This window comes from Raphanus sativus, chromosome 5, assembly GCF_000801105.2.
Source record: "Raphanus sativus cultivar WK10039 chromosome 5, ASM80110v3, whole genome shotgun sequence".
In the NCBI taxonomy this organism is placed as follows: domain Eukaryota; kingdom Viridiplantae; phylum Streptophyta; class Magnoliopsida; order Brassicales; family Brassicaceae; genus Raphanus; species Raphanus sativus.
Window position 1 is genome coordinate 31,832,184 of NC_079515.1, and position 23,816 is coordinate 31,855,999.

At 35.6% G+C, this 23,816-nt stretch overlaps 4 protein-coding genes across 7 annotated transcripts; 2 read left to right on the forward strand and 2 right to left on the reverse strand.

The window, feature by feature from the left end:
* The first annotated feature begins 1,569 nt into the window (after positions 1-1,569).
* Positions 1,570-4,617, forward strand: LOC108862703 (transcription factor ABORTED MICROSPORES). 3 transcript variants are annotated; one of them, XM_018636921.2, is made up of 10 exons: positions 1,619-1,707; positions 1,807-1,858; positions 2,110-2,225; positions 2,328-2,495; positions 2,589-2,661; positions 2,746-2,814; positions 2,904-3,503; positions 3,583-3,837; positions 3,982-4,158; positions 4,232-4,617. In XM_018636921.2, the coding sequence occupies exons 3-10, from the start codon at positions 2,137-2,139 to the stop codon at positions 4,481-4,483; spliced, it is 1,683 nt and encodes a 560-aa protein (XP_018492423.1). In that variant the 5' UTR covers positions 1,619-1,707; positions 1,807-1,858; positions 2,110-2,136; the 3' UTR covers positions 4,484-4,617. The 3 variants fall into 3 exon arrangements, with proteins under 3 accessions (XP_018492424.1, XP_018492423.1, XP_056867014.1); XM_057011034.1 differs by having other exon boundaries at positions 1,623-1,707; positions 1,813-1,858; XM_018636922.2 differs by lacking the exon at positions 1,807-1,858 and having other exon boundaries at positions 1,570-1,707.
* A 68-nt stretch (positions 4,618-4,685) lies between these two features.
* LOC108862701 (probable ubiquitin-conjugating enzyme E2 23) lies at positions 4,686-9,845 on the reverse strand. The gene is made up of 8 exons (XM_018636918.2): positions 9,646-9,845; positions 7,285-9,261; positions 6,731-6,865; positions 6,174-6,605; positions 5,991-6,060; positions 5,761-5,900; positions 5,341-5,652; positions 4,686-5,243 (listed from the first exon to the last, which is right to left on the reverse strand). Exons 2-8 carry the CDS (start codon positions 9,259-9,261, stop codon positions 4,986-4,988), a joined length of 3,324 nt encoding a protein of 1,107 aa, XP_018492420.1. The 5' UTR covers positions 9,646-9,845; the 3' UTR covers positions 4,686-4,985.
* A 4,589-nt stretch (positions 9,846-14,434) lies between these two features.
* On the forward strand, positions 14,435-20,308 carry LOC108862223 (transportin-1). Of its 2 annotated transcripts, XM_018636284.2 has the most exons (28): positions 14,435-14,734; positions 14,915-15,202; positions 15,278-15,367; positions 15,468-15,545; positions 15,625-15,705; positions 15,834-15,884; positions 15,990-16,075; positions 16,200-16,266; positions 16,350-16,406; positions 16,482-16,511; positions 16,597-16,656; positions 16,767-16,880; positions 16,945-17,058; positions 17,139-17,237; positions 17,321-17,521; positions 17,644-17,715; positions 17,810-17,920; positions 18,113-18,196; positions 18,319-18,426; positions 18,547-18,648; positions 18,755-18,817; positions 18,891-18,965; positions 19,043-19,114; positions 19,212-19,336; positions 19,432-19,483; positions 19,570-19,638; positions 19,719-19,778; positions 19,848-20,308. In XM_018636284.2, the coding sequence occupies exons 1-28, from the start codon at positions 14,549-14,551 to the stop codon at positions 19,926-19,928; spliced, it is 2,676 nt and encodes an 891-aa protein (XP_018491786.1). In that variant the 5' UTR covers positions 14,435-14,548; the 3' UTR covers positions 19,929-20,308. The 2 variants fall into 2 exon arrangements, with proteins under 2 accessions (XP_018491786.1, XP_056842595.1); XM_056986615.1 differs by lacking the exons at positions 14,435-14,734; positions 14,915-15,202; positions 15,278-15,367; positions 15,468-15,545 and having other exon boundaries at positions 16,001-16,075.
* Positions 20,309-20,420: 112 nt separating this feature from the next.
* On the reverse strand, positions 20,421-23,040 carry LOC108862224 (putative pentatricopeptide repeat-containing protein At3g16890, mitochondrial). The gene has a single exon (XM_018636285.2). It carries the CDS (start codon positions 22,752-22,754, stop codon positions 20,832-20,834), a length of 1,923 nt encoding a protein of 640 aa, XP_018491787.1. The 5' UTR covers positions 22,755-23,040; the 3' UTR covers positions 20,421-20,831.
* Between the last annotated feature and the right edge of the window lie 776 nt (positions 23,041-23,816).

Sequence of the window (23,816 nt, forward strand, 5' to 3'; positions counted from 1 at the left end):
TTTTCCTGGTCGGTCGACTGGTATCTCATAGAGCCTAGAGGTCAAATTTTTGTTTCCAAGTATATTACAAATGATTTTCTACCGGTCTCCAATAATCACACACACACATATATATATATATATATATATATATATATATATATATATATATATATATATAATAACCTCAGTGTACGTATATATTACATAACATCACAATGAAATGATGAATATCTCCGCATATGATTACAAAAGAATTTTCTCAAAAAAAAATGATTACAAAAGAATTTATCTGAGCAGGTAATTATACGCAATATAAAATTCACGAATAAACCACTTTACATCTAGCTCACAAAATGACGACATGCAACTTTAACTGTATCATGTTGGACACTCCGATAAGATCTTTATAAAATCAACACACATAAATGTATTTTGTGCAATTAACTTTAAATTAAACTCGATACCTACAATAGAAGCATTAGATCATTGATAAACCAATTGACCAAGAGACTTTTTACTGAAAAATAACTATGTAACTCATTCAATTGGCCAAGAGAACTTTTTGCTGAACAGAGACATGATTGTAGAGATATCAAGACGCAGATACTTACGTCGGATCACTATGGGAGTGGTTTGTTACGTAATCGGATTTTCAGCTTCATAAAAGGTGGACAGTTGGGTCTATGTATATTGATTAGGAATTAGGAGACAAAGCCATCACTAGCTTTTTCTAGGAGTGAGCACCGATCAGATACTATCATACTTTTCAGTATTTTCAATATTTATAATTTGCTTCGGTGCTTAACAAATATCTAATTTTTTAATTTACTTTGTTTTCAAAATACTGATATCCAGATATCATAAAAATTTATAGATTTTCACGAATTTTTACGAATATTTATGAATATTTACAAACATTTCATTCACTTTGTTCAATACAAGTAAATTTATAATTTTTTAAAAATATATCTTAATATAATATAAAATTAAAGATTAGTGAAACTATATGTTCCACAAAATTTTAAAATTATCTTTATACACTAAAACTAAAACTAAACATATTTATGTACATATATTGTTATTAGTTTTCACTTTTCATAAAATATGTACATTTATCACTTTATTGTCTACTCATATAACAGTTTAAGTCTACATGCAATTAATTATGTAAATGTTATCTCGACACATATGAGAACATATTTACCTTGAAACTAAAAACAATTTTTTTTTTTTTACTAAAAACAAATTCAATGACAAGCAACTTAAATTATGTTGGTTTTGTTAGAGATTTTTGTAAAACAAAGAAACTACATCAAATAATAAAATAACAATAAATAAAAGAGAAAATAAAAGGGAAAATTTAGTTAAAAGTTAAGAAAAGGGAAAATAGTAGTTGAGACGCCGAAAGAAGAATGCATAACCTAAACGGAACGATAGAGAAAGGTAGTTAGGGTTTTGCACGTATTAGCTCATGCAATCTTCGCCTTTCATCATTCCATTTCTATCTTTTTAATATATTTATTTTATATATATCTCATATACATGTACACACTATCGTCATGCATGTCTTGCACTTTACCTACCAAAGCTACAATATCAATCTCTCCTAAGAGAGAAAGAAATAAAATTATACAGACATAAGTTCACACACACACACACATATATATATATGTAAAATCAAGTTTCGGTGTCGTTATTTTACACGAAAAGCAAAACCTTGTATACGTATGTAATTATCGTCTATTTTTTTTTTATCTTCCTTGCCTTCTTTCTTGCAATCTCTTGTTCTCTTTTCTTAGCTATTCCTGCTTTGTCTTTGTCAAGTTTCAGAAGTCACAAGATTTTCGAGGAATCTTCTTCCTTTTGAGAATCTTGTGTAAGTTTCTTGTTAGCTTATATCATGATTGTAGCTCTATCTTTAGTTTGAAAACATGTGAACGATACATTTTGTCTTTTATAATTATTTATGCCATCTCTTCTCCTTTGTAAACCAACAAAACCATTAGAAGTATTGGAACAGTATTGGTTCAAGTATTGGAATAATTAATATTGGTTCAAGTTTGAAGGGGGCTTACCATATTTGGAAGTTATATATATTAAGTTGTTTTTTAATTTATTTTTATGTAGTACTCATTTTGAGAAACGGAGAATAATATGCAAAACTTGTTGGAGAAATTAAGGCCTCTTGTGGGTGCAAGAGCTTGGGACTACTGTGTTCTCTGGAGACTAAACGAGGACCAAAGGTTGATTTAATTCTTCGATGCAACAAACTTTTAAAGAATCTCTCTATCTACCTATCTTTTGTCTTTCGTCACAATGTTTCTTTTTGGCTCGGACCGAGATAGGTTCCTGAAGTGGATAGGATGTTGTTGTGGTGGGACACTACTCATAGAGGAAAATGAAACTGAAGAATTTAGCTTCGGAGGTTGTAGAGATGTTATGTTCCATCATCTTCGAACCAAATCTTGTGAATTTCTTGCCCATCTTCCTTCCTCCATCCCTCTAGATTCCGGGTATGAACATATACATGCTACACACATATATAAGACTACATTGTTTGTTTCATATGATATATCTAGAGATGGAAAAATGGACTTGTGTTATAGGATATATGCGGAGACTCTTCTGACTAACCAGACCGGTTGGTTAACTGAGAGCTCGGAACCAGGTTTTATGCAGGTATTATCCCATTTTCTAGTTTGAAGCATTACAATCACATGATTGGTTTTACATAAACAAGAATTTAACATCTGAGTATTTTAGGAAACAATCTGTACGAGGGTTTTGGTTCCTGTAGCGGGAGGATTAGTGGAGCTCTTTGCAACCAGACATGTATGTGTAATAAACATCACTTGTTTGTGTCAAGTGTTGTTTCTTAAAATGCCCTGGTTTGTCATATGATGTGTGTAACGTACGTATAGGTCGCTGAAGATCAGAACGTGGTGGACTTTGTAATGGGGCACTGCAACATGTTGTTGGATGAAACCGTAACGATAAAAATGATGTTAGCGGATGAGGTCGAGTCCAAGCCGTATGGAATGTTACCTGGTGAGATCCATCAAAAGTGTTCATCAAAGGATGAAGAGATGATCATGAATCTCCCGTCACCATACGATATCTCAGCTGATCAAATCCGGCTCAACTTCTTGCCTCAGATGAATGATTACGAGTCACAACACTTGAAGATGAAGAGTGGTTATGATCACCATCAAAACTTGGGGCCGTATCTCCCGGAGAATGGTAACAACATGAACCCATTTAACACGGTGGGAGAAGAGGGGGTAGGCGAGCCTAGCTTGCTTGTGAAGGACCAGCAAGTCGCTAACGATAAGGAAATGAATCATGAGAACGCAACTGGTTCAGAATGTAGCGACCAGATTGATGATGAAGATGATCCGAAGTGTAAGAAAAAGACAGGAAAACATACTCAAGCTAAGAACCTGCATGCTGAGAGAAGGAGGAGAAAGAAGCTAAACGATAGGCTTTACGCTCTCAGGTCGCTTGTTCCCAGGATAACTAAGGTATATATATATAGGATAACGATAAGGTTTGTTTCTTGTTTTTTATTTTGGCTGAAGCTAGTTTCTTGTGGCATGGAAGTTGGATAGGGCATCAATTCTAGGCGATGCTATCAACTACGTTAAGGAGTTGCAGAATGAGGCAAAGGAGCTTCAAGACGAGCTTGAAGAGAATTCAGAGACTGAGGATGGATCTAATAGGCAGCAAGGAGGGATGAGTCTGAACAAGACAGTGCTCACTGGGTTTCACCAGGGGCTTTCGTGTAACTCGAATCTTCCTGAGATGAAACAAGATGTTGATCTTGAGAACTGCAATGATAAAGGACAAGAAATGGAGGTTAGAAACATAAACTCTCACCTTTCTGTATTGAACTATCTCAACACCGCATGCTCATGATATAAACTCTCACCTTTCTGTATTGAACTATCTCAACACCGCATGCTCATGATTTTGGTTTATGTTTTGGGTGAGGGGTTTCAGCCGCAAGTGGACGTGGCTCAGCTAGATGGAAGAGAGTTTTTCGTAAAGGTGATTTGTGAATACAAACCAGGAGGCTTCACAAGGCTAATGGAGGCACTTGACTCTCTGGGACTAGAGGTCACAAATGCTAACACGACTCGTTTCCTCAGTCTTGTCTCCAATGTCTTTAAAGTCGAGGTATGATCTGAAGAACCTGCTTAATGAAGAAACAATAACCAAAACTATATGGTTCTTTTTTTTCATGTTACAGAAAAACGATAGCGAGATGGTGCCAGCTGAACATGTGAGGAACTCGTTGCTGGAAATAACTCGGAACACATCTAGAGGATGGCATGATGATCAGATGGCAACTGGTTCCATGCAAAACGAAAAGAACGAAGTTGACTATCAACACTATGATGATCACCACCATCACGGCGGTCATCATCAACTACATGATCATCAGATGAACCAGAGCGCTCACCATCACCACCAACACATCAACCATTACCAAAACCAATAAGGAGCATGTTCCCAGAGCTATCAAGATGTGTGTTCTTTACATGAGAAAGAAACATTAAAATCTGCGCAAAAATACACTTCAAAGGTCTTTTTCCATTTCATCAAATAACAAAAAAAAGGAATGACAGTTCCAGAGATATTTCTGTATCCAACAATACTATAAAACCAAAGGACTGCGGTAGATTCACATGGAACATATACTATAAAAAGCAAAACAACTTCACTTGAAATAATCTGTCTGAAGTTAATTATCCTTGACAAAACAAGTGTTGTATATTGCTGGAGCAAGCTCCAAAACAGCCCAAAAAAAAACTTTGTCAATATTGCTGGAGCAGATGGGGTTACAACTCAGGAACATGCAATTCATGCATAACTCAAAAAAAAAAAAAATCCTCTGACACGCACATTGACAAATCTGAGTTCAAAACTTGTAATAAAAAAGAAGCCACAAACCTTCACTTGGTTAAATGGCAATATAATTGATGTATATCCTTTGAGGCTTGTTATTGCTGCTGCTGAAGATGCTTGAATTCATCGCAGTCAGCGCCTATCTCACTCAGCGCTGAGAAAAGCTTTGGCGCAATCTTAGCCAACATAAGCTTAAAACCAACTGAATTTGAATTAGCACTGCTGCTTTCATCGATAACCGAGACATCTTTGGTGAGAGAACCTATTAGATATCCTCTCATGTAGGCGTCACATGCCTTCAAGATGTAATAACCGCGTTTTCTGAAATGCTCATTGATGAGTTCTTCGAAATCCTACAGATTTCAACACAGGTCAAGAAACGGAAGGTTGGGGATAATGCAAAAAAAAAAAAATCAATCTGATGGAGTAAAAGAAAGAGAAACAACTCACCTTTGGTGGTCTCCGCATAAGATACATCATGGTTTTACAGTTTAGCAAAAAAGCATTCTCGTTATACCCAAGTGAGTTTTTCTCTCCTTCTGCAGTTCCTATCTGCTTATCATAACCCGCTTCATTGAAATAGGGTTTTGAGTTCAACACTAATCCCTGGAGTGAAACAAGAACTTGAAGGATGCTAGATGATTTGGGATCCCAGACTTCATTCCCTCTTCCTGTCCACGTATTAAGAAGGCTAAGACAGACCTTGCCTTCTTCATACAAATTGGGGTTCAACCTCCAACCACCAGAATGGTAATGTGCCGACTACAGAACAAAAAAGCAGACAAAACATCAGTTTATGTAATACATAAAGCATAAATGGATTTACTTAGATTGTGCACAACAGTAATAATATAAACTAGAAAATCTTACCGGTGGCACAGTAGGATACTCAGGTGGAAGGTGAAAATCAAAAAAGAAGAGACCATCTTGGTATGGTGTTCCATAAGCCCCAGTTATTACCGCCCTTAAGAGATCCATTCTATCTTCGTAAACTCGAACAAAGATTCCATCTGCCAAAGGCAAATGAAATCTTTCGAATGAAAAGTTACCAATCATGAAACACTGGTGAATGATTTAACTGCACATCTACCCAATCTTACCCGGAAGATTGTTCTGAAGTATTTTCCAGTCTTGATCAACCTTTTTGAACCATTGTCTTTGCTTGGTTTTCTGCAAGTTTGATACGACAGTTTGAGATTCAAACTCAAGTTTCAAATATCAACTGTAACGTGAAGAAACCATTTTTTTACGGGAGTCATCTGAAGTTTAAGCCCTTGACATACCTGGTCATCTGAGCCAAGATAATGGTGGTCCAGAGGATCTTGTGATATATCAAAGCGTCTGAAACTGCAACTATCACTTTCAGAAGGTACTGGCTCTTCAGATTTTTCACTCTCTGATCTTTTCACTGCTTCATTTCCTAAAATTGTAGAGTTTTCTAAAGCTGTGCCCTCTGAATCACAGTTATCAAGGAAAGAACCCCTCTCGTGGGAAGAGTTTGTCAATTCAGCCTGCTTATATCCATTTTCATCTGTGAGACTAGAACTGGATGAATCTTCAGTTTTCTGTCCACGTGAAAAGATTCCACTAGCCATTCTAGTCACGAATTCAACTGCAGCTAGTGGGAGAGATAGGGCACCATTCCTCCCAGAATCATTCTCACCATTGTTTTCTGCATCAGAGCTTTCCTCAATAAAACTACCCCTTCCAAGATCCTGTAAATCAATGATTCTCATTAATTTGCAGAAAATGATTGTGCCGGTAGGAACTAAAACCAGTGACACCCTTTGAAGATAATGTTCTGGGTCAGGCAAAAAGAACCAGTCTTAACAAAACAAACCTCTTCATGCGTCTCAGGAGCACCTCCCTTGTCGTCGTCTATAGTTTCCCAGCTAGCAGCATCACTCGCTTCACTTTCTGCACCAACTGATTCATCATCATCCCGTCCAACAACATAAATTGCTTGAGGGCCAACCTAGGAGATAGCAAAAGAATATATACATAAAAAAGTAAAAATTAATAAATACTAAGCCTTGTTCGCAGGAAAAGTGCCATCAGATTCAACAAAAATAAAAGAGTGTATTCTCACTCGGAGGCAGACAGTCTCATATAAAACAACTAATTTGCACATATTATATACTAAAACTTGTAAAAGTGCCATCAGATAATCGAAATAAAAACTGGTCTCCAAATTATTCCTTCGGAAAGGTAATAAACTCTCTAACTTATGCATCAGCGTCTTTCTAGGCAAAAACATGAACAAAGAGTTCTAAACTAGAACATCAAGTGTATTAAAAGCACTCGAACATTTGCACACGTTCCAAATCATATATTGAGGAAAAGTCAGACCAGCAAGGGGTTTTTAAGTGAATAAATTAGTTGAGGTGGACGTACCGTTGATACCATTCCATCAGCCCACGTTACTTCAATATCACCATCCATAAGGCCAGTAATATTTCCAACCCATGAGAGCTCTGAAAGGTCTGTATCAACTTCGTTTTCTTCCTTATCATGGACTATAGCTTCTTGACGATATTCTGTATCTTTGACTCCATTGTCTTTCTCTGTTTCCTCTTCTACAGAGTTTCCAGCAGAAGATGCTGGTAAGACCATGGCAACAGGTGATAGTCGAACTACAATATCCCCATAACAGTAGTCATAATCAGGATGGACCTCTAGTTCATACACACTTGCAATTTCTTCCTTGTCAAACTCACGAGGTTCTTCTGCCATTAGACGTGGCTTCAACCATTTCACAGAAGCAGTACGTTCTTTTGCGTTGACACTTTTAACAACCCCAACACGTTTGGGTTCAGTTGTGTTTTCATCATCATCCGAAGCCTTCTCCACCACATACTGCTCAGGGACAAATTCATGATCGCCAGGTGTCTCAATTGGAATCAGTGTTGTTGCTTCCCGTCTACGTTCAACTGTACCATCCTGCCAGGCTACATCAACAAGCGTTCTGCTACTAACTATCAATAGAGCTTGTTCAAAGCTTTCCTCTTTTTTCTTTACCCTTTTGTCCTTTCTGATAACAAGTTTGCGAATCTTCTTACGATGGAGAGGCCAAGGTTCATGAGCAGGCTCCTTAGAATTAGAAGAAAGAGTAAGAACGCCAACAGGATCAGCTTTTTCGCTTACTTCATCTTGCACATCTTCTAAATCGGACCCACTTTTCTGTTCACGATCAGCGCATTTGGCTTGAGAATCATAAAGTCGAAGTTTAGATACATGCTTGTGCAAGGGAATTGTAGCAGACTGATTCACCGATGGAAGAAGGCCCCAGTCACCCACTTGCCAGTTAGCATGAGTGAAAGATGACAACAATGTCAAGTTACTTGGACTCTGCTCCTCAGGTGGGGAGACAGCAGAATCTGGCCCAAAGCCAGCTGAGGCAATCCAGTAGACAAAAATAGATCCAGCAGTGACTTTAGTCACAGTACCTTCTAAGCGACTGGGCTTCCACAATCCAGAGAACCACCGGGAACTCTTGAAAACCGACGAGGAGGTTGCTTTGACACGCTGGCCTGGGTGATACGGAAAGTTCGCATCTTCTTCAAGGTTACTCTGGGAAACAGGCTTTAGCTGAAGGGGTTCCGCACGTAGGACTCTACACATGGATCCATCATCAAACAACACAGTCACATTGTCCAACACATCATCAATCCTACCTAGCCAAGGGCCGTGAACCACATAATCACCAACACAAAAATCCCTGACGCGTTTCAATTCTTTCGTTGAGATGTCTTTGTGGACAGAACCATCCAGAGCCAATAAATCAACCGACATCTCTACATCCACTACTACTCCCACCTGCCCAGTCGGGTCGGAAGCCGAAGCAACGTAATCTCCATGTAAGAAACCACGATCTACAACGGTTACATTGTTGACATCCTGAACTGGCTCGGTGTCATCCATCCACAGAACACGAATCTGATCACCCTCAAGAGTACCACACTTGTAGTTCCCATCGGCTTTTCTCTCTCCACGACCAACATTTTCCTCATTGGCCTTTTTCCCTTCCTCATCATCATCCTCATCATCATCATCGTCCTCATCATCATCATCATCATCATCATCATCATCATCATCATCATCATCATCATCATCATCATCGTCCTCATCATCACTTTCAGAGTCAGAATCACCAGCAACTTCGCTCACAACCCCAACACCACCTGTCTTGTTGTTCCTGACAATATCGTGTCTATAAATGTTGGGATGCGAATCATCAGCTCTAACTACACGACTGCTGCTGTCATCCACAGTTGGATGGTCACATATAGGCTCACTCTCCAATGAATCATCAAGTGGCAAATCAACCCCACCATGCGGTGTTGTACCAGGGTCATCTTTCCCATGCTCCATCTGAAAAAAAAAGAAAAAAAAGTGCCAAGCAAAGAGTCTTCAATAAATCGTTACAGAACTTGTAAAGAAAAAAAAAAGTCAAAACGAAAACATAAGCTATTGAAAAAAACTATTCGGATGAAACGAAGCTAAATAGCTAAGGCAAATGTCCATAGAACATTCCGATGATGATTCATAACAGAATCTTTCCACCTTCAACAATAACATTCCGATGATGATTCATAAGCTATTGAAAAAACTACAATATCTAAATCTCAAATCCAGCCCACATTAAATCAAAAGATTTACGAGAAAAGTAATCACATTTAGCTAGGCAATGAAATTTCAATAGATTCAAAAAAACAGATGTCGTTTTATCGACGAATCGACAGGAGAAGCAAGTACCAAGTTGGAATCTTCAAATAGGAGGAGATTTCAGCTCTATTCTCTCGTTCGATCTTATATGCAACAATTATTTTTTTTTACAAGGGAAGAAGAAGGAGGATTGAAGAAGACAAAGGGGAGGAGGAATCTCTTGTTTCTCTAGCTCTCTCTCTCTCTAAGCGGCGTCAAAGGATATATTCGTCTCACTATGTATCTTCACGTCTAAATTGTAATGTATTTCTTTTTTTTCTGTCATTCCACCAGCATTACCGATGATCCAAACTTTTCAATCTGGGCCCTTGGTTTTGCTTACCTAGTCTCCCGGTTCAGCCTTCCTATCCAAACCAAACCGATCTTTTTTTCTTTCTGTAAGGACCAAACCGATATTGAATACGAATTGTTTACCCAACCAGGAAGAACACATCTAAAACCTACACTATTATTTTTTTAAATCATACACGATCTTGATCCGCGCTTCAAAAGCGCAGATTTATTGGATTATAAATAGAAACACATTTTCATGTGAATTAATATTTGAGATTATTGTACATTATTATGTTACAAAATCATATTATATCGAGAAAGAAAATTTATTTAATATTTTTATATAATTTTCTATTAGACATGCATTTTATCCGAAGCCGAAAAACCGAACCTAAACAAATCCGAAAGAACATATTTAGTTTGGGTCTAGATCTAAGAAAAAATACGTATTGGATATATTTTTGGACCCTCATGTCTCGGTTCGGTCCAAGTCCTATCTAAGATCCAATCGGTTACCAAATACCAAAACTTTTTATATATATTAGGTATATTTGGATATTTAAGATATATTTTCAGTATTGTGGATAATTTTAAGTTAAAAAGTGATGCTATCAATTTTTTTTACTTCATGTATTAGAATAAAATTTTGGATATTTTCACTTCTTTAGTTCATATTTCGGGTATAAAATTTGTTCCAGGTATTTTTGTTTTTGGAGTACTTTAAGTTTTTTTTTTTGGATTCTAGATATCCAAACAGATCTAGAATTGTCATGCATCCAAAAATTATAGTTATTTGAATTATAGATCAGTGCCGATCTAGATCCGAAAAGAATCGACATGAATCCGAATTAAAATTTTCAAATATCTAGTTGGTCTAAATGTTTAGAATCTGAAGGAATCAATCCATTCATGTCCGGAAGATCGAAATACTAAAGTTTACTCTCTTTCTTTCATTATATTTTGTGTACATTTAACAATAGTTACATTGTTAAGTTGTCGAACCTTAAAATTAATTTGACATATTTTTCTAATTTGATGTTGCAATACTAATAACAATCTAAGAACATGATACAAAACCTTTGACATATAATTTTTTTTAGTAGTGTTGATGTTGGTGGTATAGCATCAACGGTAGATATTATAAATTATAGATATTATATGTACGTTTACCAAACGTATTATTATACGTAAATAAGATAAGTGGGTCTGAGAAAAATTAGAATTAAAGAAAAAGTTACAATGTATTTATAAATAGTAGAGAATATTATTTGGTTGCTATATAATAGGAGTTAATTATAATATTTGATCGCATATAATGTGATGGACCAAAAAAAAAAGGTCCAAACAACTTGTATAAGTCGACTTTTCAAGACTATTTCTATTTTAATAGTATTGATGTTCAAATAACTGTCCAATGTATAAATGTCTTTTTAAAATTAATACAATGTATTTCATTATATTTAGGGTCTTGGGCTAGATTTCTTTTAGTGATAGTATGAAACTAATGATCATGCACAAATAATATTTGTGAATATATTAAATTCAAGTTCAGATAAATTACAAGGCAGAGTGAAAGACCAATTCCAACAAAATATATATATGAAAATATACAAACCAAAATAGTCAACTTTCTTTTGGTTTTGAGTCGAAACATTCTTATGGCATATAAAATATTAGATCGAACCTAAATAAACATATCAAAGAAAGTAAACCAAGCATAATTTCGAATATTTAATAAGACAAGAAGAGGTGACAGCGACATGACACAATTTTATATTTTTTTTTCAAAACTACTTATTATTAAAATATATAAATATTATGAAAATATTTATTAAAATTATTTTCTTTTTCTATATTACAGAGAAACAGATAAATAAACAAACTAATTTTTAAATAATATTATAGAAAATATATTTATATTTTAATGATATAAAATAAAAATTCACTTTTAAATATAACATAAGATAAAATCAAAAATTTATGTGGATCTATACTATTATTTACGAAGTAAATTTTCGTAACGAAGCTCTCACATTAAAGTTAGAGCGGTTAATATCGATACTAACCTTAATGAATGATTACATTTATTTATTAGATTAGATTATTGATTATAAATTAATATTATAAAAATTAGCTATAAATAAAAAAGAATTTTAAATCTGTTAAACAAGATAACTCAATAAACTGTCATAATAAAAGTTATTCAGAAATTAAAATATATTTAAAAATAAAAAGATAATTCTTATATATTCTGTGTTGTTATTAGAAAATAATATATTTTAATGTATTCTGAAAATAAAAAATTAAGATCTAATATATTTGGAGAACTTAAAAATAACTTACTTGAAAAAATATCTCAAATTATATTATAACTATTATCTCAAAAGTTATATGAAAACGTGTTTGTAAAAAAAATACAATTCCATGTATTTATTTTTATGTTTATCTATATTTTTCTTTCTTATTTGTTAATTTATTATTTGTGAAGTGATTTTTCGCAACGGAGCTCTCACGTTAAAAGTTAGAGCGGTTAATATCAATATTACTCTTAATGAATGATTAAATTTATTTATTAGATTAGATTATTGATAATAAATTAATATTATAAATTTTAGCCATAAATAAAAACGAAATTTAAAATTTTTAAACAAGATAATTCAATAAACTGTCATAATAAAAGTTATTCAGAAATTAAAATATATTTTAAAAATAAAAAGATAATTCTTATATATTCTGTGTTGTTATCAGAAAATAATATATTTTAATATATTTTGAAAATAAAAAATTAAGATCTAATATTTTTGGAGAACTTAAAAAATAACTTACTTGAAAACAATATCTCAAATTGTATTATAAATATTATCTCAAAAAATTATATGAAAACGTGTTTGAAAAAAAAATACAATTCCATGTATTTATATTTATGTTTATCTATATTTTTCTTTCGTATTTGTTAATTTTTATAATTATTAATATATAATAATTGGATTTATCATTAAACTAGAATATTTAAAATAATTAAATAAAAAATAAAAAAATATATTTCTATTTTTATAAATGTAATCTGTCATGGGACATTTTTTAAATTATTAAATTTATTAACGATGTATATGAGCAATAACAATAAATTTATTTATATTTGTTTGTCAAAGTGATTTTTGTGGTATTTTCTTTTTTATTATTCAGTTGCAAAAAAAATTATTAGTTATTTAAGTAGAAAAGTTAACATTTATTTTTCTTTATTTTTTTCAAAATATTTTATTAGGAATGAAAATTATATTTTAAATATATTTTCAAAATATCTATCTCCAAAAGAAAATATTTTGAAAATATTATTTTTTATTTACGACAAGTACCTCATATTTGTATTTTCTTTTCCAAACATGTTTGTAAGAGTTCCACAGAATTATGACTTTGTTTAAATTAAAATTCTTTTAAAAGACTATTATGTAAAGAAAAATGTGATTCTATTTTTATATTAAAAAGGTATTTCCAAAAGTGCTTACTAGCTATAATTATTAAATTTTTAAAGTTAAAAGACCATTATAATAAAGAAATAATATTTTAGAGGAAAACAGAAATTTTTGCATTTAGAAATGAAAATAACAATAGATAGAAAATGTTCTTATCTTATACATTATACATTAATGTTTTTTCTGTCAACAATTTTTTTTCTGTTTGAATGTTTGTTTAGTTATTATCCTTAATATTGATACTATCTTTAATGAATTTGTATATATAATTAAAACAAATTTATATTAATCATATTATTTTTTTGTAATGAAATAAGATAACTTATATACTGTATTGTTATCTTAAAATAATTATTTCTATTATAAAAGTTTAAAAATAAGATATAAAATAGTTTAAAAATAAGATAATTCTTATGTATTGTGTTCTTATCTAAAAATAATTCTTTCGGTCTCACGTTTAAATTTAGAGCGTTGAAATTTTTTATTATTTTTAATAAATAATTAGGTTATATTTGTTAATATATAATTACCCATAAATTAAAAAATCATTAATTTTTTATTTATCATTATCTACAAGATTTTATATTATATTATCTAAAATATTTAACATCATATATTTTAAAAATAAATATAATTTATGTATATATATATATTTTAAGTTTATTTTACGTAACAAAGGATATTTTATTAAAATAAAAGATATTGAATATCAAATTACTATTTATTTAGTTACTAAATATTTTAAAAACATGAGAAAAATTATTTTAAGGTTTTTGAATTTATAGTATATTTGTTTATACTTTTTTAAAACTATTAAGCCCGCAAATGCGGGTAAAACACCTAGTTATACATGTAAATATGTAATTATCATAATTATTGGTTATTATTTTTAAAACTATGAAAAAATAACAACTAAGCAAAATCAATTCAAAATAATCATATAGATACTTTTACAAATTTGTTGTGTATTTAAAATCAGAAAAGAAATTAGCAAAACTCATAAAAAGCCCATAACAGAAACTTTTAAAGAATTTTTTTCCTTATAAAAAAAAACAAAGCAGGAGGGTCTTTCTCTGCATCCTCCTCCACTGTCTTTTTCTCTGCTTTATTGTAACAAAAAGAATCATATTCTTCTCTGTCCCTTCTCTTCTTCTCACAATTTACCCTTTTTTTTTGCCACAACAATCATGGCGGCGACGACGTCGGTCTGGCAGCCCCGAGAAGATGGCCTCGCTGAGATCTGCGCTCTTCTCGAACAACAGATTTCTCCTTCCTCCGCCGTTGACAAGTCTCAGATTTGGAAGCAACTTCAGCACTTCTCCCAGTTTCCCGATTTCAACAACTATCTCGTCTTCATCCTCGTCCGCGCTCAGGTTCAACAACAACCTTCTTATGTTATGTCTCTTTAGAGTTCATATGCCTGTCGGATTCTCTTTGTCGTTTGAGAACTTTAGTTTCGGTGTTCTGTAATGGAAGACAAGCCTTATGTTTCTAGTTGCTAGTTGATTAGGTTACGGATTATGTTCTGAACATTTTATGATTGATGGCATCAGGGCAAGTCTATAGAGATACGACAAGCTGCTGGATTGCTGCTGAAAAACAATTTGAAAGTTGGATATTCATCCATGGCTGGAGAGAACCAAAAGTACATCAAGTCGGAGCTGCTGCCTTGTCTGGGAGCAGTGGACAGGCATATCCGGACAACAGTTGGAACTATCATCAGCGAAATTGTTAATATCGACGGTGTTTCTGGATGGCTTGAGCTTTTGCCAGCTCTCGTAACTTGTTTAGACAGCAACGATCTAAATCATATGGATGGTGCGATGGATGCTTTGTCAAAGGTATGTTTTCAGCAAACGACAAGTTTTCTTTTCTTCTTTGTTTTTCAGAGTTTTCTTTTTTTGTAATATGAACAGATTTGTGAGGATATACCACATGTGTTGGATTCAGAAGTGCCTGGTTTAGCAGAAAGCCCTATCAACATTTTCTTACCTAGGCTATATCAGGTGAACATCTCATACTAGTTGCTAGGCTCTAGTTTGATTTTTTTTCTTCTTATGGTTGGATTGGTTTCTCTGTAAGATTGATTACCATTTGTTTGAACAGTTTTTCCAGTCGCCCCATGCTTCACTGAGGAAGCTTGCCCTGGGCTGTGTGAACCAGTATGTCACAATAATGCCTGCTGTAAGTGAAGACTATTTATAATACTTCTCATATTGGTATAAAATACTGCGGATTGTAACAATCTGTGTGTGTTTTGCAGGCTTTGTACAATTCCATGGATAAGTACCTTCAGGGGTTGTTTGTCCTCGCCAATGATCCTGTAGCAGAAGTCAGAAAACTAGTACGTTGGCTTATTTAACCTTTATGTTGATTGTTTCCTTTCAGATGATGACACAATTTAATCAGATTCTTATCTAAATCTCGAAGTTCTTTTGCTTATGTATAATTTCTTCTTTTTCTGTTTAAAAGGTCTGCGCAGCATTTGTGAATCTCACGGAAGTCCTCCCCTCGTCTATAGAGGTATATTTCATTTTGGTTTTAACATATACATTTTTTTCGAAATCTACTCTTTAAGAGTCGCTTTTTGTGCTTCGTTAGATTTCCCCCTTTTTATTTTATTTTCAGCCACATATCAGGAATGTAATGGAGTACATGCTACAAGTCAACAAAGACCCTGACGAAGAAGTGGCTCTTGAAGCATGTGAATTTTGGTATAATGCTACTCTTTGTTTGCTATATATTAGATGGCGGTTTTGTACCTGTTTATTTTGTCTTGTGTTCTGCAGTTCCAGCCTTGTCCTCACTGTTCTCACAGCTATATTGTTTTTTTCGCAGGTCTGCCTACTGTGATGCTCAGCTTCCGCCAGACAACTTAAAGGAGTTACTACCACGCCTAATTCCAGTATAGTTATACTTCTCTTTTTTTTTTTTTCTTATTTGGGCACTTAAGACATTTTCTCAGTAGGTTAAATATATCTGTTTCAGGTGTTGCTCTCGAACATGGCATACGCAGATGACGACGAGTCTCTTTTGGATGCGGAGGTTGTTTTATGTTTTGTGACCTTTCTCAATATAAATGCGAATTATAGATCTAAAGAAAGCAGTTCACTTTTGCAGGAAGATGAGTCTCAACCAGACAGGGATCAGGTGCAGTTGTTTGTTCTCCGCACTTTGATTTTTTTTTTCTATAAAAGTTTCTTTTCAGTTTTCATTCATTTTGGTTCCACTACAGGATTTAAAACCTCGATTTCATACATCAAGGCTTCATGGATCAGAGGATTTTGATGACGATGTACGTTATCTACTTCTTTAGTGGCATTTTAACATCTGTTTAGATGTTGCATATGGGTGTACAGTTAATTCTATAGATCCCTCTTTAATGACACTATCTCTGGGGTACAGGATGATGACTCATTTAACGTCTGGAATTTAAGAAAGTGCAGTGCAGCAGCTATTGACGTTCTCTCTAATGTATTTGGAGATGAAATCCTTCCAGCACTCATGCCCCTTATTCAGGTAATTTTTTTTTGGTCTTTGAAAATGAATACAGTTAGCTGAACCCTGTTCTTCCAAGCTGCAGGCAAAAATATCAACTTCTGGTGATGAGACCTGGAAGGAAAGAGAAGCTGCTGTTTTGACCCTTGGGGCTATTGCTGAAGGCTGCTTTAATGGTCTTTACCCTCACTTGTCTGAGGCAAGTTCGTGTTTGATTATATATGATTTTTTTTCTCCGCTCAGTTCAAGTACCTTAATTTTAGTGCCTTATTTCTGCAGATTGTAGCATTTCTTCTTCCTCTTTTAGATGACAAGTTCCCTCTCATACGAAGCATATCTTGCTGGACGCTTTCTCGATTTGGCAAGTATCTTATCCAGGTATGATTTGAACAGGAGATTTCATGGTGTCAACTCCTTCAAAGCGGTCTTTAGATCGACTCGCTTCTTTTGTTTTTTTCTAGGAAACTGGCAATCCGAAGGGTTATGAACAGTTTGAGAAAGTTCTTATGGGTCTTCTCCGCAGACTCTTGGATTCGAACAAGCGGGTCCAGGAGGCCGCCTGTTCAGCTTTTGCAACTGTTGAAGAGGATGCCGCTGAAGAGTTAGTGCCACACCTCGGAGTAATACTGCAGCATCTAATGTGCGCTTTTGGAAAGTATCAGGTAGTTAACTCCTTTTGAGGTTTACTGGTTTGCCAAAATAAGTCTCTGCGACGGCTATTATTTACTTCAAACAACTGTTTCGATACGTCAACCTAACATACTGTTTTTTCTCATATACACAGAGGCGGAACTTGAGAATTGTTTATGATGCTATTGGAACGCTGGCAGATTCGGTTAGAGAAGAGTTGAATAAGGTATGAGGATTGTTTGTCTAAGTTTAAAGTTCTATTCCATATACAGGTGCTAGTATAAATTTTTGTTGCCTACTTAATATTCCTCCTCGTGCAGCCGGCTTATCTTGAAATTCTGATGCCTCCACTGGTCGCAAAGTGGCAACAACTCTCAAATTCAGACAAAGATCTATTTCCATTACTAGAATGCTTCACGTCTATTTCTCAGGTATATGCCTCTTTGTCAAAGCCTTTGGAATATCTGTAAAGTCTTGTGTGTTGTTGTTGGTCATCTAAAGGCCAAAGCTTTGCATCGATACGTTTAGTTAACGTCGGACAAGTTCATCTTGACGGAATGTTAGACAGTATGCAGCATGAACTTTCTATGTCTAGTCTAACAAATTATGTTTCCATCTTTCAGGCTTTGGGCGTTGGGTTCGCTCCATTTGCTCAGCCTGTGTTCCAGAGATGCATGGATATCATCCAGCTACAACAACTGGCTAAGGTTCTTTTTCAGTTTTACTTAGCCATTATAAGCATCACAAGCTTGCGTATAGGAACAGTTCTTCATATTGGACGTATGTCTGTTTTTCTCTGATGAAAGCTTGGTTGTGTTGTTTTTTTTAGGTTGATCCTGCTTCTGCTGGGGCTCAGTACGACCGAGAATTCATTGTTTGCTCACTTGATTTACTTTCTGGACTTACTGAAGGGCTTGGCAGTGGGATAGAGTCTCTGGTAAGTTCTCACTCACTAACACTTTCAGCTGCTCCGATCGATGATGTTAGTATAATATGATTGAGTCCACTGTCACTACTGGATATCTTCTTACTTCATCGCTTCTTTTTTTTTTGGCAGATTTCACAAAGTAATCTAAGAGATCTGCTTCTCAAGTGTTGCATGGATGAAGCTCCTGATGTCAGACAAAGTGCTTTTGCCCTCATGGGTGATCTTGCAAGAGTAAGCTTTGCATATTCCATTGTTATACGGTATCTTATGCTATAATTTCGATGGCATTCTGCTTTTAATATGAGTGTAGTAATGCTGTTTTGGCTACCACTGACAGGTATTCCCGGCCTACCTACAACCTCGTCTGCTTGAGTTCCTTGAAATTGCAAGCCAGCAACTGGTTGGTTTCCAAGTCTTACTCAGACTATCTCTTCTTGTTTTTGTATTTGATCATATATATATGCTTTGTGCAGAGTGCAAACCTCATTAGAGAAAACCTTTCTGTCGCAAATAATGCTTGTTGGGCCATTGGAGAATTAGCGGTCAAGGTAATACTATGTTTGCTATCAAAGTTTGAAAGTTTTTGGTTAAGGGCTGACTCGTGAATGAGAACTAAATGTTTCAGGTTCGTCAAGAAGTCTCACCAATTGTGGCCAACGTTGTCTCTTCCCTAGGCCTGATTCTTCAGCATAGAGAGGTGACTCCAGCAGCCCTATTATAACTTAAAGAGCCTCTTGGCCATTTCCGACTCTATCAACTGTTGTATCTAACGACTTCTTTTTCTTGTGGAATAGGCTGTTAATAAGTCACTAGTTGAGAACAGTGCAATTACTTTGGGGAGACTAGCATGGATTCGTCCAGACCTCGTTGCACCGCACATGGAGCACTTCATGAAGCCATGGTGCTCGGCATTGTCAATGTTAGTAAAACCTTTTTTTGTTTGGATCTGGAGTCTTTACACTCCCAACTTCTGCTCCATAGAACAGTTTCTTATTATACACTTTTTTTTTTCAGGGTACGTGATGACATTGAGAAAGAAGAGGCATTTAGAGGGTTATGTGCAGTGGTATTTCTCTCTCTCTCTACCCTTTACTTTCTATTTGGAACGTGTAAATAAAGTTTATATTTACGAGTGTTTTCCATTAATTTCAGGTTAAAGTGAATCCATCAGGAGGTGTCAGCTCACTTGTTTTCATATGCAAAGCCATTGCAAGCTGGCATGTAAGTTAACAGAACACTAACTTAAAGCAATCTGGAGCTTTAGGACAATTTGGTTGACATTGACAAGGTTTTTATCACAGGAAATAAGAAGCGAGGACGTCAATAACGAAGTCTCCCAAGTTCTGAACGGCTATAAACACGTAATGCTCAATATAAACTCGTGAACTATGCTCCTAATCAAATGATTAATAATGTCTTTTGGCTTTCAGATGCTGGGAAACTCATGGGGGGAATGTTGGTCGGTCTTGGAACCTCCTGTAAAAGAAAGGCTTTCGAGATATCAAGTGTAATAATGGTTGTAACACCGGGTAGTCTCAGATATAAAAGAGATCTGCTCTATCTTAGATCATTGCAAACAAAAAAAAAATTAGATTCACTGAGTTTGAGCAGAAGAAGGCGCTCTAGACACGATTAAGATGAAGGGCAACAAGGTCACAAGAGAAGAAAAAAAGAAACAAAATAGAGGCTCTTTTTGTACTTTCTATTTCTACATCAATTCGTATTACTTTTATCTTTGGTGGGCAACGTTGTATGGAAGGTTTGAGCAGTTTTGGTTAATATTTCTGAACCGGAGGAGATAACGAAGGTTCAATATTCATTGTGCTTCAACTTGTGTGAACTATTGGACATGTGGATACCAATAAAAGATAATGTGTATTTTCTTCTGCCATCATTCTCTTCTCAGTTTGGTTGCTTTATTTGACCAGTGTGATTTTACTTGCACAAAGTGGTATTACTTTATCCAAATTTGCTTGTTACAAAGAAGCAAACACATGCCAAAAGGGTCAGGCACTTGAACATTATTGTTTTCTATATTTTTACACTGTAATGGTACATGTTTGGGGATAAATCCATCCAAGTGTAAGAAATACAAATATCTTTTGCATTGAGCTAACTGTCGTGTACTAACCGCCACTAACATTGATCAATCACACCACAAAACTTAACCTTCTGCTCTGCTTTTTTTTCCCACTTATGCTCTGTTTCTCTCGTGTCTGCGCCAAAGAAGCAGGATTATGGCCGAGATTCGGTCCCTTCCAAGACCTTTTAAACTGAAAATAAGGCAGACGAACCCCACTCTAATAATAGAGAGATTAAACAGCAGGGTTCCCTTTCTTACCAATTCTCCGGAACAGCTAACCATTCTGGTCCCTTAGCCTTTCATTGAAATACTTCACTGAGAACAGACTTCTCTATGAGGCTGAAACTGTTTCTCTCGAGAGTCCACTCATTCTCAGGTCAAGTTCTTCCACAAGACGCTTAGTATACGAATCCGGTGCACATCCATGCCTCTCCATCAAACTAAACATCTCTCTTGCTTCACTCTCTCTACCACATTCACTTAGCGCTCTGATGAGCGTGCTGTACGTATAGTTATCTGGTTTCAAACCAACCCTCAACATCGTTTTAAACAACTCCTCGCCTTTCTTTACCTTCCTCATCCTACAAAAGCCCTGAATAACCGCATTGTACGCATAAACGTCAGGACTCAACCCCTTCTCCTTCACCTCCGCAAACAGCTTCACTGATCTACCAGTATCCCCCAAGGAGCAAGAGGAGCGAATTAGAATATTGTACGTGATCTCATTCGGCTCAACCCCCCATTCCAACATCTCCTTGAAACACTCAAACGCATCTTTTGTCTCCTTTGCACGACAGAGACAGTTTATGATCGAACTGAAAGTGATCACGTCTGGTTTGCAACCATGTTCCAGAAGCTTCTCTACTACTTGTCGAACCTTGTTCACATCTCCCTTGGCGCTATAACCGCTAAGAAGAGTGTTGAAAGTTACAAGACTTGGAGATATACCTCTACCCTTCATCTCTGTTAAGTACATAGCTGCACGGTCTGTACGTCTAGCCTTGCATAGACAGTCAATCACCGCGTTATAATCATACACGCTTGATACAATCCCCTCAACACACATCCGTTTCAGATAACAGTCACCTTCAGAGAACCTACGAGCATTCAACAGAGCTTGAACCACCGCAAGATAACCATCGAACCCTGGCTTAACACCTCTGCTCACAAAACCGTCGAAAAGCCCACACGTCTCAACAAGATCATCATCATCACACCCTTTCAAAACACAACTCATCGCAGCATTAAACGTTGAGCTATCCGGCACATAACCTCCTCCTATCTTCCTCAAGAACAGAGCAGTCTCTTTACCCATCGAGTTGCTTGAAAGACAAGACAACACAGTATCATACCCCACTCTCCGCAACCGCAGGCTCGACTCTCTCTCCACAAACCCAACCAAAACCTCGAAAGCTTCACGCTTTGGCAAGCAGCGGAACACCCCACGAACCAAAGTCCTCACCGTAGCTTCGTTACCGCTCCTCCTCTCAAACATCTCCAACGCCTCCTCAACCCTCCCGGCCCTCAAAAACCCATCGATCAGAATGGTGAAAGTAAACACATTCCCTTTCATCCCTTCCCTCTCCATCTGTTTAACCAACCTCACCCCCTCATCAACCACTCCCTTCTTGCAAACACCATGAGCAAGTATATTATAAGTAAACCGGTCCGGTTCACATCCATCCCCACGCATCTGATGAAACTTCAAGTAAGCCAAGTCAAGCGAGTTAGACTTGACCAAGGCGTCGATCACAGCGTTGTAAAGCCTCGTGCTGGGCTTCATCCCGAGCAGAGATATCTCCGCAAAGACGTCGTTGCAGTACTTGGCTAAACCTAACCTCCCCCAGCTTCCGATGAGAACACACATGAGCTCGTCGCTGATGCTAAACCCTGAATCCCTAACCTCCTTGAGCAGGTCCTTGGAGAGCAAGAGAGGGCCTTTACGGAAGAGGACGTTTCCCAGGACGGTTTTCAAAGACTGGTGGTCGTCCTTGGAGTAAAGGTTGGAGACCCAGAGGTAGAGTCGGAGGGAGTGTAGTGGGTTTTCTTGGTTCTGTAATAGGCTGATGATGAATCGAGGGTTGTTTGGAATAGTAGTGGTTCGATGGGATTGGTTGAGGATCAAGAACCAATCTTTTCTCTTTATGATTTGCGAAATGTGACCTGAGGAGGAGGAGGAGGATAGGGGTTTTGGATTTAGGGATTGGGACGGTTTCGACGCTGCTCGAGAAGCTGAAGAAGCAAAGCCTCTCATGTCGTATGGTATGGGACAAAGGAGGTCAGAAAAAAAAATAATCGAGAATGAACCTCTTCTCTTGTTCTAAAAATCGCTCGCCTAGCTGTTTAATCGGCCGAGTAAACGTTCGGCGGAGCATCACCGTGGCGAATTGGTGCTGATCGGAGACCTTTCTTTTGTAACCCCCACCGTTTGAAATCACCTGTTGTATTGTAACCGTATCTATCTTTTTACTTTCCAAGTTACGAATAAGGCTTTATTGTGATAATATTGTGTGGAATGACGCTGAGAATAATGGCGACTGTTGTTTTTAGGTCAAACAAGAAGAAGACTATGAAATTACTTGTCTACCCCTAATAATAAAATTGAGTAAAAAAGAAACCAATGCATCTTGCGAGAATTGAAGAAAGTATCCAACGACATAATTATTTGCTTGAATTAGTCCAACGAAGAGATTACGACACCTTGTATTTGCTTGAATTAGTCCAACGACATAATTATGGAAGGAAGTATCTTTCAGCCAACGAAGAGATTTTTGTTTTTTTTTTTGGAACTGGATATTTGTTTATTTGACATATAATAAAATTCTATCTTTTATATATATGTAATGATATATTTTGAGGTAAATTTCTTGTGATTTTGAATTACTTATAGAGTAATATAATGATATTTATATACTTACAGACTATGTTTTGTTCAACACATAGATGGATCCATTGAGTACTACCCAAAATTGATGAGTACAACTCATTATCGATTCATGGATCAGCAAAACCTCCTTGTTGTATGGATCAGCCGGGTAGTCTAAGAAACTTACGCGCTGGCGGATAAGAGATAATTGTTATTTGAAGCAAAAATATTTAAATAAAAATATGATTAAATTTAATAATGATTTTAGTAAAATATAATATTTTAAAACCATTAACGAAAAAACTGAAATATCATTAAAATATGTATAACTAATATTTTTATATACAATCTTTATTATTATTTGTGAAATGATTTTTCACATTCAATTTCTCACGTTAAAAATTGACATGAATAAAATCAATGATACTTTTAATGAATTTTTATATCCAA

Excerpts from the sequence above, each read along its gene's own strand:
- LOC108862223 (XM_018636284.2), top strand. The coding sequence starts at position 14,549 with ATGGCGGCGACGACGTCGGTCTGGCAGCCCCGAGAAGATGGCCTCGCT. Across the intron at positions 18,649-18,754 it reads TCATGGGTGATCTTGCAAGA|GTATTCCCGGCCTACCTACA; the intron begins GTAAGCTTTGCA and ends TACCACTGACAG. Across the intron at positions 19,779-19,847 it reads TTCTGAACGGCTATAAACAC|ATGCTGGGAAACTCATGGGG; the intron begins GTAATGCTCAAT and ends TTTGGCTTTCAG.
- LOC108862701 (XM_018636918.2), bottom strand. The coding sequence starts at position 9,261 with ATGGAGCATGGGAAAGATGACCCTGGTACAACACCGCATGGTGGGGTT. Across the intron at positions 6,866-7,284 it reads CTGATGGAATGGTATCAACG|GTTGGCCCTCAAGCAATTTA; the intron begins GTACGTCCACCT and ends GCTATCTCCTAG. Across the intron at positions 6,061-6,173 it reads ATCTTGGCTCAGATGACCAG|AAAACCAAGCAAAGACAATG; the intron begins GTATGTCAAGGG and ends TCAAACTTGCAG.
- LOC108862224 (XM_018636285.2), bottom strand. The coding sequence starts at position 22,754 with ATGAGAGGCTTTGCTTCTTCAGCTTCTCGAGCAGCGTCGAAACCGTCC.
- LOC108862703 (XM_018636922.2), top strand. The coding sequence starts at position 2,137 with ATGCAAAACTTGTTGGAGAAATTAAGGCCTCTTGTGGGTGCAAGAGCT. Across the intron at positions 3,838-3,981 it reads ATAAAGGACAAGAAATGGAG|CCGCAAGTGGACGTGGCTCA; the intron begins GTTAGAAACATA and ends GAGGGGTTTCAG. Across the intron at positions 4,159-4,231 it reads CCAATGTCTTTAAAGTCGAG|AAAAACGATAGCGAGATGGT; the intron begins GTATGATCTGAA and ends TTCATGTTACAG.